This window comes from Leiobunum rupestre, chromosome 2, assembly GCF_980474605.1.
Source record: "Leiobunum rupestre chromosome 2, qqLeiRupe1.1.hap1, whole genome shotgun sequence".
NCBI lineage: Eukaryota > Metazoa > Arthropoda > Arachnida > Opiliones > Sclerosomatidae > Leiobunum > Leiobunum rupestre.
In genome coordinates, this window is record NC_143385.1 from 43,994,149 (window position 1) to 44,008,292 (window position 14,144).

Sequence of the window (14,144 nt, forward strand, 5' to 3'; positions counted from 1 at the left end):
GATGTAATTAAATTACGGGCAGTTACAACATTAGTATATGCACCTTGTGGTGAGAGATTTACCCTTCTGATTAGCCAATCCAGTTTTTACAAGGAACCATATCATCCCTTTAACTTGAAAATAGCTTTTATTTTTTTATAAACTTTTATATGGTTAGCATTTTTTAAGTGCAAGAAACAACAAGAATGGTAGCAAAAAGTAATACCCAGGAAAATAGCATCCAATTTATGTAGGAACTAAAGGCTGCTTTCAGGGTTGCCACGGTACCTGGAAAAGTCAGGGAATTTTTAAAATTAGTCTAAAAATCATGGAAATCTCAGGGAATTTAATTTCGATTGCAAATAGGAAACTTTTACTCAAATATTGGCACAAAATAAGTCAGGGAAAATCTCTGGAGATGGTCAAGAAAAACCTGGAAAAGTCAGGGAATTTTATTGTGAAAAAACTGTGCTTAAAATTTTAAATAATTTTGATACCATTAGACAGCAGTGCTCGAAATGGACTTATCCACAAACTGGAACGTGTTTCCTTTCAAAGCTTCCAATTATTCTGAAAAACGCGAGCTGTGCAATAAAAAATCTTTATGAACCAGAACGATATGAGGAAAACTTTTACGAAATAGAACGGTGCTCCAGTCCATTTCGAGCACTGTTAGACAGTTATGTAGCTAGAAAAATTTGCCCCTGCTTATACTTACACCACTGACAGTTTACTGGTTATATGGTAGATAGCTGAGGTTGTTGGCCCAACAATGCAAAAAATTATAATTTTTTTTTTTTTATAAATTTCAATTATTGTTATTAGAAGCAGACACTTTCTACATATTTTGCTTAACAAAATGTCACTAGAAAAAGCTATCGCATTCACAAACATCTATTATTAAATAGATAAAAGACAATTCAAGTTTTTCCTCCATTTATTGCTTTTGTTCATGTACATGTGCAAAGTAGAACTTATAATCTATATATAAATTTATGCTTCCATTATTAAATTACAGTTTCATATACAACACGAGCTCAATGAAAAAGTACGGTAAAACATTAAATAATTGAGAATTTAAACCGGAAAAATATCATTGAGCACAATCAAGCTTAAAACAAAATAGCTAAATGTATCACAATTCCCTGATCTGAATCCTTTATACATTTTTCTGCGCCTATAAATGATAAAAATAAATCACATAGTGTTGTAGAGAGGATTTGGGTGCCTTTGTTTTGTAGTTAATTTGGTAAGAGGGTGTGTTTTTCCCTGCTGTTGTTTGCGACATTTCTTTTGCTGGCAAGCATCTGATGTTGTAGGTGAAGGTGGTAACATAGAAGTATGACTTTTCGAACCTCCGGGTGGAGGTCTTCCAGTTGAAGTTGAATGAATAAAAGAAGCTGGTCTGTCAACTATCGCAGCAGGTGGGGGTTTACTTTTCACTGGTACATTCTGTTCGTTTTGACTTTCAGCTCCTAACACTTTTCCATTTTGCCAATGACCATCAGTTTTATTGGAAAATTTGTTAATAAGGTCCATATCTAAGCTTGACTTCCTCCTACTTGATTTAAGAAGCGAACTGGGGGAAGACTCAAGTACCAAGGAGTTTCTATCTGATACATCCGATCTCGTGCGAGCTTTACGTAAAAAGTTAGTATTTGTGGATGTCAATGCATTATTTTTGGCACCATGAAAAGGAGGGCTAGTGGATTTCGAAACAGGGAAAGGGGTGTTTTTAACAGTTTCAGAAAAATCTTTGTTATCTTTATCTATTATAATAATTTTCTCCTTACGACCACCTGCTGGTGACCCTGACTTGGCCTCAAGCTCTTTTGTTAGTCTTTTAACTACACCCTCAGAGTCATTAAAGGTATTATCCTGATCTACAAAATTTTGACCCAACTCCTTAATAATTTTTATTTGTTCTGCGTTTGCAGCATCAAAGTTAACACCACCACTTTGCTTGTCTGGTTCTAAACTCTCAGTAATTTGAGATATGTCCTTAGATGTATGACTTATCACATTTTTTACACCAGTACTTAATATTGGATCTATACAAAGATTAGGACTAATTCTATTACCATTATAATTGTTGAATGAAAATGAGCTCTCGCCTTCAACTTTACCTAAACTAACTACAGGGACATCATTTTCTTTATAAGAAGGAGACTTCCTTAAAATATGGGGGTTTAACGCTTCGACAAAACTTGAAGCTGCTTCAACATCAGGTTTGAGAGCCCGAACTAGATGATTACTAGAGGCACCAGTAGCACACAAATCCAATAGAGGTTTGTTATGATCAAGTTTTTTACCATTTTTTGATATAGATGAATTTGATAAATCTGTACGAGAACTTTGGGACGGCAATGATTGGATGGCACTGTTTAAAATTTCTCTAGTACCACACAGTACTTGGTTAACAGCTTCAACTACTGACGGTGTGCTGCGGCTGTGATGCATTCTGCCTTTTGAACCAGGGTCTGTTGATAACCTACACGAACTCTGTGGAATCGGAGCGCAGTTTGTAGCAGGGGGAGTAGCATGCCAATTACTTGGGAACACACCAGCCATCGATCTAGGTCGGTGCTCATTTCTCAAACTTTTAGATCTTGTGATATGCGACAAACCTACATCTAGTTTATCAGAGTGCATAGCTTCAGGTGGTGTAGATGGAGTAGACCTGTTGATAAGGAAAAGGTTTAAATGGTGTTTTAATAGAAGCCAAAGTTGAATAATAATGAAGTGTTAAGTATGTAAATACCCCCAAAGATTTGGATTTAAAGCAGTACCAAAATACAAACACGTGAACAATATTTTGTTCCAATAGGAAGTACTGGTATATTTTGGTGTCTAAGGGTGTGAGCTGACACCATAAGCTAATTTTTGAAAAAAAAAAATAATGATATACGAAACCCAAATTTCCATATTGTTTAAAACTACCAAATTTGATAACCTTTATCAAAGATTAATCATGGCAAAATAAAAGTATTTTTTCAATAATATTGTTATAGCAAACTTTAAGCTTCATTACGGTTTCCCTTCTGGTTTGAATCAATTAAATGTACCATAAATTTCAGCTAGGCCATTAACCATATTAAGCAATGCAAACCAAAGTTTTCACAGGTTTTTAATTGTGAAGGAATGAGTGGCATGAGTGGCATAAAATTAGCCACTGCATCTGCTAAGCTAGAATTTATGGTCTATAGAAGCAACCAATTGAGAACCTCCACATACGCTATTATGTCCCATTTAATGCATACCTGGATTGTGATGGAAAACTACTGTCAAATGATGCAGTTCTTTTAAGAGTGTTGTTTTCAAGTTTTTGTTTTGTTCTTCTGACTGTTCCAGGAGTCCAAGGAATTTCTTCCCTATCGTAAACTATATCTTTGCCACTTGTGAAAAAGTCGTTTACAGTACTGTGCGTTTTATCTAAATGCATTAAGCGTTGTTGTATTGCTTTGATATCTGTATGTGCTTCATTCTCTGGAGAGCTACTTTTATCAGATGACAATGTTCTTTGTTTCTCCACTTGTCTCTTTATATTATGCGAAATAGGTTGACCCTGTGGAGCACCAACTTTTGGCCAACGAAGAGCGATAGGAGGACTCGATACTGCTGAAGGAGAGGAAGAGGAACTTTGTCTTGACCACGAGAATGGTAACTCAACACTCTTGGGAGTGCTAATGCAGGAACTGCTTGAACTTTGTCTTGAAAAACCTTCCCTCAAATTAAATTGACTAGGTATTTTAGATGAGGAACTCGCATTGTCTAAAGCACTTTTATTAGTACTAAGTAATGGGAGTTTCACTGTTTCACATAATTCATTAGAATTACCCCCACTGTCAGAATTGTTAATTTCCAAAGGCAATGCACCAGAAAAGGGTAAGTGATTTTCATTAGTGGCGGCAGTACACTTAGAATCGTATAGCCAGACTTCGTCTTTCGATAATTGTGCTTGGCAATCCGATGACTGTGAATCTGCTTCTCGAGGATAAGTGTTGGGTTTAACTAATATGGCTTGGTGTTTTGCCACAGGTGGCTTTGTTTGAGATAAAACAGGTTCAACAGCATCTCCAGGGGCTCCAATTGAAAAGTGAACAGGTTTTGGCAAAGGAACTGTTTCACCAATTTCAGAAAAATCAGGAGATGGTGTGCTTGGTTTCGTTACAGTTTCAAACTGAGTTGCGAGGTTCAATACTAAACCAGATTTACTATTCACCACCATGTTTCCAGACTTTATTGTTGTTAAATCGCTTTTTAATGACCCGGACTGTTGCTGCATTGCCTCTTGATTTCCACCTTGAGATTCAAGTTCACTTATACGATTCTTTATTGAAGAAACTCTAGGTAACGTTCCAGGTACTTGTGAAATTAAATCTGCAAAAAACACCCAAAAAATTTAGGTTAGAATCAGTGAAAATTCAATCAAAAATCCCGGGTAATCTTTAAAGAATGTCACAGATCTTAAAGGGCAACATAAGTAGTCAGGCACAGCAGATGGGGAAACATGAAAAGAAGTTGGTGTATGGAAATGTGTGCTTGGAGGGGAGTGATTTTCGAAAAGCGAATTAGCTTTCCCTTTCCTTGGAGAAGGGGCGGGGGGAAATGCAAAAAAGAGAAAGGTCAATTATTGGGTTTGGCCGCAGTACAGTTTTCTTGTTTTATAATTATAAAATGCGGAGACGATAGAGTTTGTCACGTAGATAGCGTGGGTATTTTATTTTGGCGCAATGATTATTTTGTAATGGGGTGGACCTTGGCACTCTAAATGGAAAACCCTTTTTCCCAGATGGCGCCACACGCCTGGTTTTGGCGGGAAGAATGCGCCATAAAAGGAGACGCTTTGGATCTGGGAGGCTGACTCTGGACCTGGAGACTGAACGGTCAACAACAAGTTTAGTTATTAATACTTTGTGTGTAATTTATAACGGAATAAAAGAGTTATTTCCTTGGAACTTAATTAAGAGGTATATCGTTTTTGACCCTACAATCCCCATACACTTACATTCTTGGAGGCACCGCCGAGATATTTTTGTTTGTATGGTGGTAAGTAGGGGGGTTTTTTTTTTGCCGTTGTATTTAATTTTTGTTGACCATAATTGTGTTAGGGTTTTATTGGGTTTTGTTTTACGTTTAAAGTTAGATTAATCTGTTAAGTTTTTACGGTGGGGGAATTTTTTATTAATATTATTCAACGTTTTTCTTTTGGTCATGTACTTCTGGCTTGTGGCTATTTTTGGGGCTCTGGCGGTTGTCCTTGGTTTCTGTTGGGGCAGTCGTTGGGCGGATTCCTTACCGGTTTATCCTGAGGTTCCTCCGTTATCGCGAGGCGGGGAATGTCGGGTACCTGAGCGGGACGCATATAGGGAAAGGAGACGGAGACGTAGGGCTCACCGTACGTCTAGCGATCGGTCATGGGTTCCGGGGGCGTCTAGTTCTGATGGGGATTCTGAGTATCAAGCTATGCGGCGGGCGGCACTCGATTCCGAACTTCATCGCCAGCGTCTGGGCCTTAACCCTGGTTTGCGGGAAAGGGATAGAGATTTATTGGATTTAGTTGCCGGGCGTCCGTTGACTTTGGGGCCTTTACCTGGCCCTGGGGGGATCAACGATCCACCTCGTCCTACGCCTATCCGGGATGGGCGACCAGCAGATGTGGCTGCGTCCTCGGACACTTTGTCGGTGGGAGGGGTTGCGGACAATGTTGGGGCTGAGCGGCTTGGGTCCGCGGTTCAGGGGAATTCGGGTGGTAATGGTTCAGTAGCTGGTCTTTGCCGGGTGGTAGCCGATCCTGAGAAGGGGTTGTCCGGTGGGGCGTCCCAGTCAAGGCCTAGTTCCGCCAACCCATTCCTGCCTTCGTCACCGGTGCCTTCTGGGTCTCGTTGTCCTACCGGCAATCCATTTTTTCCTATGGGACCGCCTAACCTCGGTCCAGTACCCTTGGTGGCCGCTGGGGGGGCGGCATCTGGTCCCTTTCATGGAACGGGGGTCTCCTTACCTTTGCCTTCTTTTTCGGGGATTCCTTTGGAGGACCCTCGGGTTTTTCTGGGCGACTTGGAAACTTATATTATGTTCCACGGGATTGGTCATCAGGCGGCTGTACACCTTCTGCCGCAAGTTTTGCGGGATGAGGCTGGGTTATGGTTTCGTGATCTCAGGACACAGCTCGCTGGGTTTTTGTCTTGGGATATGTTCAGGCGGGAATTCCGGGATCGGTTTCTCTCCCCGGACAGGGAAAGCGTCTTGCGGGCAGACCTGTGGGGGGTTGTGCAGTTGGCGGGGGAAAGCATTCCGGCTTTTCGTCGTCGGGTGGTCACCTTAAATTCCCTCTTGGGGAGTCCTTTACCGGAGGCTGAGCTCCTGAGTCTCCTTTTGTCTAGAATCGATCATAGGGTACGTGTATGTTTTTCCCGGGCGCCCTGTAGGTCGATCAAGGAGTTCGATGCAGTAGTGCGGAATTTGGGGTTGGAAACCTCGGTGGGGGTGAAATCATTCAATGATCCCTCACGATTTCATTCGGCCCATGGGTTTGGGGATGTTTATAGACCGCCAGGGAACTCGGGGTCTGGTGGGTTGTATCCTGGGCAAAGGGGTCCGTCTCGGGGTGGTCAGGTGGGAGCACCTGTTGTCCGACATCCTCCTACTTGTTTCCTTTGCGGGGAGCCGGGTCATTTTGTTAGGGATTGTCCCTCTCGGGCGGATATGGGTCGCCGTCCCCGGGTTCGTGACGAGTCCGTCGGTCCTCCACAGGCAGAGTCGGGAAACTCTTGGTGAAGCCTTGGGTTGGGTCGGGGGGGTTTTCACCTAATGGCACTGGCTCTAGTAATAGTACATTGAACTCTGTTAATTGTGGGGGGCGTCTTCAAGGGATTGCGGTCCGGGTTTCTAATGTTGCCTGTGTGGCGTTTTTAGACCCTGGGGCGGAAATTTGTGTAATGTCGGCGGGGTTTGTGGCCAGGTTGGGGTTGGAGGCCTTAGTCCATAGGGTGGAGCGTCTTCTTTCCCCGGCGGTGGGTCCCAGTGTTTCTTGTCTGGGATACGTGGTTCTCGATGTCGAATTTTCGGATGACATTGGGGCTGTTCCTGTTACCTTTTGGGTGGTAGAGGGCTTAGGGTTTAACCTGGTTCTTGGGTTGGACTTTGTGGATATGATGGGGGCGAGGGTAGATTATGTACGGAATCTATTTAATTGCAAGAATGGTACACTCCCCTTGTGTTTTCTTGAGACCGGGTTGGGCGTTCTGGGGTCAGGTCCCGATGAGTCGGTAATAGGGGACTTGGGGGAGTTGGTGGTCGGCCAATTAGCTGAGGGACAGCGGGGGGATAGGAGAACCTGTGTCGGGAGTTCTCTTCCCTTTTCTCAAAAGAGGCGGGTCGTACTACTATCCTTCGCCACCGTATCCGGCTCCAGCCGGGGACGGTTCCGTCCCAGAGACAGCCTTTTCCCCGTAGCCCACATGAGAATGACTTGATTGATAAGGAGGTAGCGGAGATGCTTCAACGGGGGGTCATTCGTCCTTCGAGGAGTCCCTGGGCTTCCCCGGTTTTATTAAAAGGCAAGAAGAATGGGGAGATTAGGCCCTGTATTGATTTCACGGCGGTTAATAAGGTGACCATTGGGGATCCTTTTCCCATTCCTCGTATCGATGAGGTTTTAGATCGTGTGGGTAAGCCCAAATTCATTACTCGGTTAGACCTGAAGTCAGGGTTTTGGCAAGTCGAGATGGCCCCTGAGGATATTGATAAGACCGCCTTTGTCACTCGGGAGGGGAAGTTTGAATTTCTGGTCATGCCCTTTGGGTTAACTGGGGCCCCTGCCACGTTCCAGCGCCTTATGAACCGGGTTCTGCGGTACGCGAGGCGTTTTGGGATCTCGGTGTATTTGGACGACATTGTAATTGCCTCCCAGACCTGGGAAGAACACTTGGCTGCGTTACGGTACGTGTTTTCCCAGTTACGGAGTGCGGGGTTAACCCTGCGGCTGGATAAGTGTAGCTTTGCCCTACCGAAATCGGAATTATTTGGGTTCATTATTAGTGAGGACGGGGTACAACTAGATCCTGGTAAGGTACGGGCGGTGGCTGCGTTTCCTCGTCCTCGGAGCGTACGGCAGGTCTCTCGGTTCCTGGGGATGTGTGGCTGGCACTCACGATTCATACCTCATTTCGCTACCTTGGTCGCTCCCTTGAATAAATTAAAACGGAAATCTCAACGTTGGCGGTGGGGGCCCGAGCAGGAGGCATCTTTCCAGGGGTTGAAGGATCAGATCTCCAGCGCTACTATGCTTCGCGTCCCGGATCCTGCGGGTAAATTCTTCGTGACCACCGATGCTAGTGGGATTGGGATTGGGGGTATGCTGTCTCAGGTGCAGGAGGGGGAGGAGGTTCCTTTGGCGTATGTCAGTCGATTACTTCGGGGCGCCGAGTTAAATTACAGTACCCCTGAGCAGGAAAGTTTAGCTGTGGTGTACGCGGTGGAGAAGTTCCGTCACTATCTTGAGGGCCGGGATTTCGGGGTCATCTCAGATCATCAGGGCTTGTGTTGGCCTCTGCGGTCCCGGTACCCAGTTCTCGGAGTGGGGTGCATTCCTTGGCATGTGCAGGAGTGGGGTTGGCGGTTCCGGTGGAGGTAGTTCCTTTGTCCGACATAGTGTTAGCGCAGGAGGCCGATCCTCTCTGGGTGAAGGTTAAACAAAAGGTGTTGTCGGGGGAAAGCCCGGAGGTGGGGTTGTACGAAGTTCGGGATGGGGGGTTATTCCGGAAGGCCGTTGGTGGTAAACCGGCTAAGGTGGTCCTACCGGGTGCTTTACATTCTTTGGTTTTGCGGGCTTTTCATGATCATCCTTTGTCTGGGCATCGGGGTCGCACGGCAACATACACTCGCCTATTGGCTCGCTTTTATCACCCCCGGTTGTATAGCGTGGTTCTTGACTACGTGAAGGCCTGTGATGTTTGTCAGAGGTACAAGCCCCTTAATGTTAAAAGGACGGGTCTGATGCTGTCTTTCACGAAGCTGTATCCTGGGGACCTGGTGGGAATTGATATGATGGGGCCTCTCCCGGCGACAAAGAGTCAGAATCGTTTCATGGTGGTTATTGTGGACTACTTTACGAAGTACGTGGAGGTTTTTCCGGTCCGCAACATCACCTCGATTACTGTCAGCAAAGTCCTGGTTCAGTATGTCTCACGCCATGGTGTCATGCGAGCTTTGTTATCCGACAATGGTCCACAGTTTGTTTCCGGGTTGTGGGCCAATGTGTGTCGCCTTTTACATATTCAATATAAGTTTACTACTCCTTACCACCCTCAGTCTAACCTGACGGAGCGGGTCAACAGGGTCCTGGGGGAGATGATTAGCATGTACGTGGGGAATTGCCATACGGCATGGGACACAGATTTACCATTAAATCAGTTGGCCATCAACAGTGCGGTCCACCAATCTACGGGCTTTTCGCCATTTTATCTCCATCATGGGTATGAGCCTTGGTTACCTTGGGATAGTGGGCAGGATCCTTTGGTTACTGATTTTTCTGAGGTGGAGGTGGTCGCGTACGAGCGGGGGCCTTTGCGGGAACTTCAGATGTCTTTGGATCGAGCTCAGGAGATGAATTCGCTAGCCAGTGACCGCCAAAAATCATATTATGACGACAATTATCAGGAGGGAACCTTGGAAGTCGGTATGTTGGTATGGCGGGTCAATCATCGCAGGTCTCGGGCCGCTGAGCGTTTAACCAAAAAATTCCTTCCTCGTTGGCTGGGGCCATACCGCGTGGTGGAACGTTTGACTCCGGTTTCTTACGTCCTTATGGATATGGTTACTGGCGAGATGGCCGGGACTTGGCATATTAATCAGCTTAAGTTGTATCTTTCTTCCGAGTCCCAGGATTCTGCGATGCAGCTCGAGGAGGTCCCGGATCCGTCGTTCCCATCTCAGCCCGAGCCGGAACCAGGGAGGGTTGAGGTACCTGTGGGTGTCCTCGTGGATCTGGTACCTGATTTCACTACTCCGGAAGAGGTTACTCCCATGGCAAGGGTTCAGGGGGTCGCGGAGGTGCCGGTGGTGCCTTTGATCGACTTGGTGGACAGGGTTGCGGGCCCCGGGGATGCGGACAGGGCGGTGGTTTCGGTTGGAATCGTCTGGTAGTGTGCCGGAAAACTGGTCGGGTGGGTGATGTCTACTATTATTCTCCCGAGCCTCATCGGGTCAAACTACGATCCCGGCCGGAGGTGGTGGCCTTCCTCCAGCGCTATCCGGGGTTGGGGGGGGACCTGGGCATCGAGAATTTTTCGTTTTCTCCCCGTGCAGTTGGGGCCCCTCCGTTTGAGGAGTTCCGCGACGCCTTGTGGTGATGTCTTTTGATTTTTGTGGGGGGGTTTTCTGGGTTTTCCATTTTTTTTTGGGGGGCGGGATGATGTAATGGGGTGGACCTTGGCACTCTAAATGGAAAACCCTTTTTCCCAGATGGCGCCACACGCCTGGTTTTGGCGGGAAGAATGCGCCATAAAAGGAGACGCTTTGGATCTGGGAGGCTGACTCTGGACCTGGAGACTGAACGGTCAACAACAAGTTTAGTTATTAATACTTTGTGTGTAATTTATAACCGAATAAAAGAGTTATTTCCTTGGAACTTAATTAAGAGGTATATCGTTTTTGACCCTACAATCCCCATACACTTACAATTTAATTTTTTATTTTAATTTAAAATTTTGGAAAATTTTGTTGGTTTTTTCAGTTGTTTTGTTATTATTTTCGTCGTGTGTTCGCCGACACCACGTGTTTTTCAGCCCTAATAATTTCCACGTGGTATTCCGGTAGTTTGTAAAAAAAATACTTACCACGTGGTATTCCGGTTACATAAATTACAAGTTTTCTAAATTTTGGGAATTATCTAGCTATGCTGCCTTATTTTATTTTTTCATTTAGTTTTATTATTTTCCCTTATTTGGGCCTTTTCACGATTTTTGTTATTATTTTCGTCGTGTGTTCGCCGACACTTCCAGTTTCGGTAGCCGTGTTTTTCGCTACGAATAATTTCTTGATTATTTAAAGAAACTTTTGTTCATTTTTCGGCATATTAAAGGCTTCTTTTTTAAATATTTGAGTTCAGTTTAATCCAACAATTACTATAATTATTCCAGTCGCGTACCCCACTTTGCCCTTGGCCGTGCTATATACGGTCAAATTTTTCACACGCCCGACAATACTTTGAAGGGTATGCCTAGGTACTGTCCTCTAGGTTGCGTTATAGAAGGCGCCAATACTTATACTATCACAAAAAACTGTTCTTTAGCAATTTTTTAAAACAGCCTGGTGTCGGCGAACACACAACAAAAATAATAACCAAAACAAAACTTTAAAATACACAAAGAAGTTAAATTTATTAAATTAAATTAATAAATAAAATAACCATTTGCGGACAAAATAAAAAAACCCACGCTATCTATGTGACAAGGTCTATCACACAACAAAATAATAACAACAAAAAACGTGAAAATAACAAAATGTGAAATTTTTTAAATTAAAATAAAAAATAAATAATCATTTGCGGACAAAATAAAAAATATCCACGCTATATACGTGATAAGGTCTATCACACGACAAAATATTAACAAAAAACGTGAAAATAACAAAGAGTTAAAATTTTTAAATTATAATAAAAAATTAAATAATCATTTGCGCCAAAAAAAATACCCACGCTATCTGAATAGACATTTAACTCTCATTGGGGTCAGTGATGACCCGATTTGCAGAGCTTGTCTAGCTGAGGAGGAAACTGCCTCACATGTACTCTGTAGCTGCGATTACTATGCAGCCCAGAGGTTTGAGCATTTGGGTATGCATCGGTTGGAGACGTATGACGTCTCTAACATCACGGCCAGGCAGATTTTAAGCTTTGTGTCAGCAACAGGACTTGTTTAAGTCACCCAGTTTGGGGATGCACAATGGACCTTAGGTCAAAGTGTTTGGCTTGCCACCCCACTCAATAATAATAATAATAATAATCTACGTGACAAACTCTATCGTATCCGCCTAAAAAAAATATAAAACAAGATGAGGTTGCTGTAGTTAACTTTTGCCCAGTTTTCTACCAAATGGTCATTTGCCTTTATAATTTGAGTTAATGGTGACTTGCACACCGCTTACTGTGGGCTTGCTTTTTATAGCGAATTATCCAATTTTGCCTCAGTAGGCCCATAAAAATGGTTATAAAACCAAAACGAGATTTTCATTGCTTCTTAAACGATAACCACAAATCATCTGAGCTGCAGCTTAGCAGTACTCTAAATTTTGTTACATTTTAAAATGGTAAGTAAATTTGTGCTAATTAAAGATTATTATTTAATATTGGAAGGAAAAAATGTTTTGCTAGCTTTCGGGAAACCTGACTAAAATTGACTCTCCGGACTTTAATCCCTAGCACTGCTGATGTAATGTGACTAACACAAATTCCAGTCAAAGGAACAAACGTCTTAAATTCACAAAGAAACAAACCTGCTAATACTTGATTTGGCTCTTTATCATCTTTTAGGCTTTGTAGTGAACAAATGCTCTGTCCAGCTTCTAAATTTAGGTAGTAAGATGGATCCATGCTTGACTGCTGTCTTCCAAGATAACAAGGCATATCCAGCATTAAAGGAGTACTTGAATAAAGCGTCTCCACAAATGAATTATCAGGAGACCAAGACTTTGGTCGGGAAATACTTCCAGGAACATTTAGATGCTCAGCCAAATTTGAAATATTTTCAGATGCACTCCCTTCCTCACTATTAGAATGAAATCTATTGCCAATGAATTCCTTTTTCTTTAGGTGTCTAGGTATCCCAATAACTTTCAAGTTTGTCTCAGACTTAGAACGCCAGAGACTGTTATGCCGTTGTTTGCTAAACAATACAAACCAACACTATACAATCAAAACCACAATCTATGGATAGAAAACAGTTTGCAGCAACAAAAAATAAACTTTACCTAGCATCCAAAATGCCTTGATAAATTTCTAGTTGTTTTACAAATCCTTGGTTAGGTTTGATACAGCTTCGTTTATTTCTGACAAAATCTAGGGCTTGTTCAAAATTCCAGTCATAGGCTTTCATGACGTAGGCAATGACAACTGAGGCAGATCGACTTATGCCCATTTTGCAATGAACTAAAACTTTCGATCCTTCACTTCTAAAATACCAAAACAAAAGAACACACTCAACTGTGGACTTAAATATAAAAGAAACTAAAAGATAAATAACATACTTGACTTTTCTGATATATTTAAAGGTTTTATCCCAATATTTCAACATTTCGGTGGATTCATCATCATAGACTCTGACATTGAGGTAGTCAAACATTCCAGGAAAAAAGTTGTCAATTTCTCTGGTCACATTCAGTATATGATCAACACTAAAATATAATTTTTTTTAAAAACTTAGTTGTGTTGCTCATTTTATGGCAGTTTGAACTATAAGCCCTGCTTATTAAACCAGCATATGTCGTAAATAAATGTTACCAAAAACATTTCTCTAAATAGTTTTAATGCCCCAAAGTTATCCAACTGAATAGTATTTAAAAAAAAATATCCTTCAAGGATGATACTTTAGCAGCTGCTGAAGATTTCCGAGAAAAATGAAAACAACTAACCCTTTTGCTTTTAGCTCTTCCAGGTTAGACGCATTCCACTCTGAACCTAGGTAAAGGTACTCAAAAATTTCTGTGGGAGCGTCCATTTGTCCTAAAATCATTAACATTTCTTGATCAATGAAAGATTTATATTCATCAAGATTCATGTCCAATTGTTCTTCTAAACTGGAACGTATCTGAAATAGAATCAAAATACATCAGTATGATAAAGAAGAAAAGTTAAAGTTGAATTGGCACTGCCATCTTCATCATAAAGTTATTAATATGGTAAAAAATTAAACAAATTTACAAAAAATAGCCATAAAAACAGGGTCATACAGAGGTCGCAAAGGCAGGGTGTATTTCTCTACTTACACATTTGCTTGTAACCTCATCTAGATCAACGGACATCATAACTTCTTTTAATTTGACTCTAATCAAATTTTCAGTGGCTTCCCTTTCAGTAGGTCTACAATAATAAAAATAAATAGAAAATGAATTCCCAATGCTCACAGAAGCGTAACTATTTCAAATCATCACTGCATTTTTTGAAATGG

General features: G+C 42.5%; 1 protein-coding gene across 1 annotated transcript in view; it reads right to left on the reverse strand.

Moving 5' to 3' along the window:
* Nucleotides 1-898: 898 nt before the first annotated feature.
* ssh (Protein phosphatase Slingshot) overlaps nucleotides 899-14,144 on the reverse strand; it is a 34,223-nt gene continuing 20,977 nt past the window's right edge. The window contains exons 9-15 of the mRNA XM_090165638.1: nucleotides 13,963-14,056; nucleotides 13,609-13,784; nucleotides 13,225-13,371; nucleotides 12,949-13,149; nucleotides 12,475-12,863; nucleotides 3,240-4,359; nucleotides 899-2,659 (exon numbers count right to left, since the gene is read on the reverse strand). Of these exons, the coding sequence (XP_090021764.1) occupies nucleotides 1,177-2,659; nucleotides 3,240-4,359; nucleotides 12,475-12,863; nucleotides 12,949-13,149; nucleotides 13,225-13,371; nucleotides 13,609-13,784; nucleotides 13,963-14,056 (3,610 nt within the window). The 3' untranslated portion in view covers nucleotides 899-1,176. The remainder of the gene's footprint in view (nucleotides 2,660-3,239; nucleotides 4,360-12,474; nucleotides 12,864-12,948; nucleotides 13,150-13,224; nucleotides 13,372-13,608; nucleotides 13,785-13,962; nucleotides 14,057-14,144) is intronic.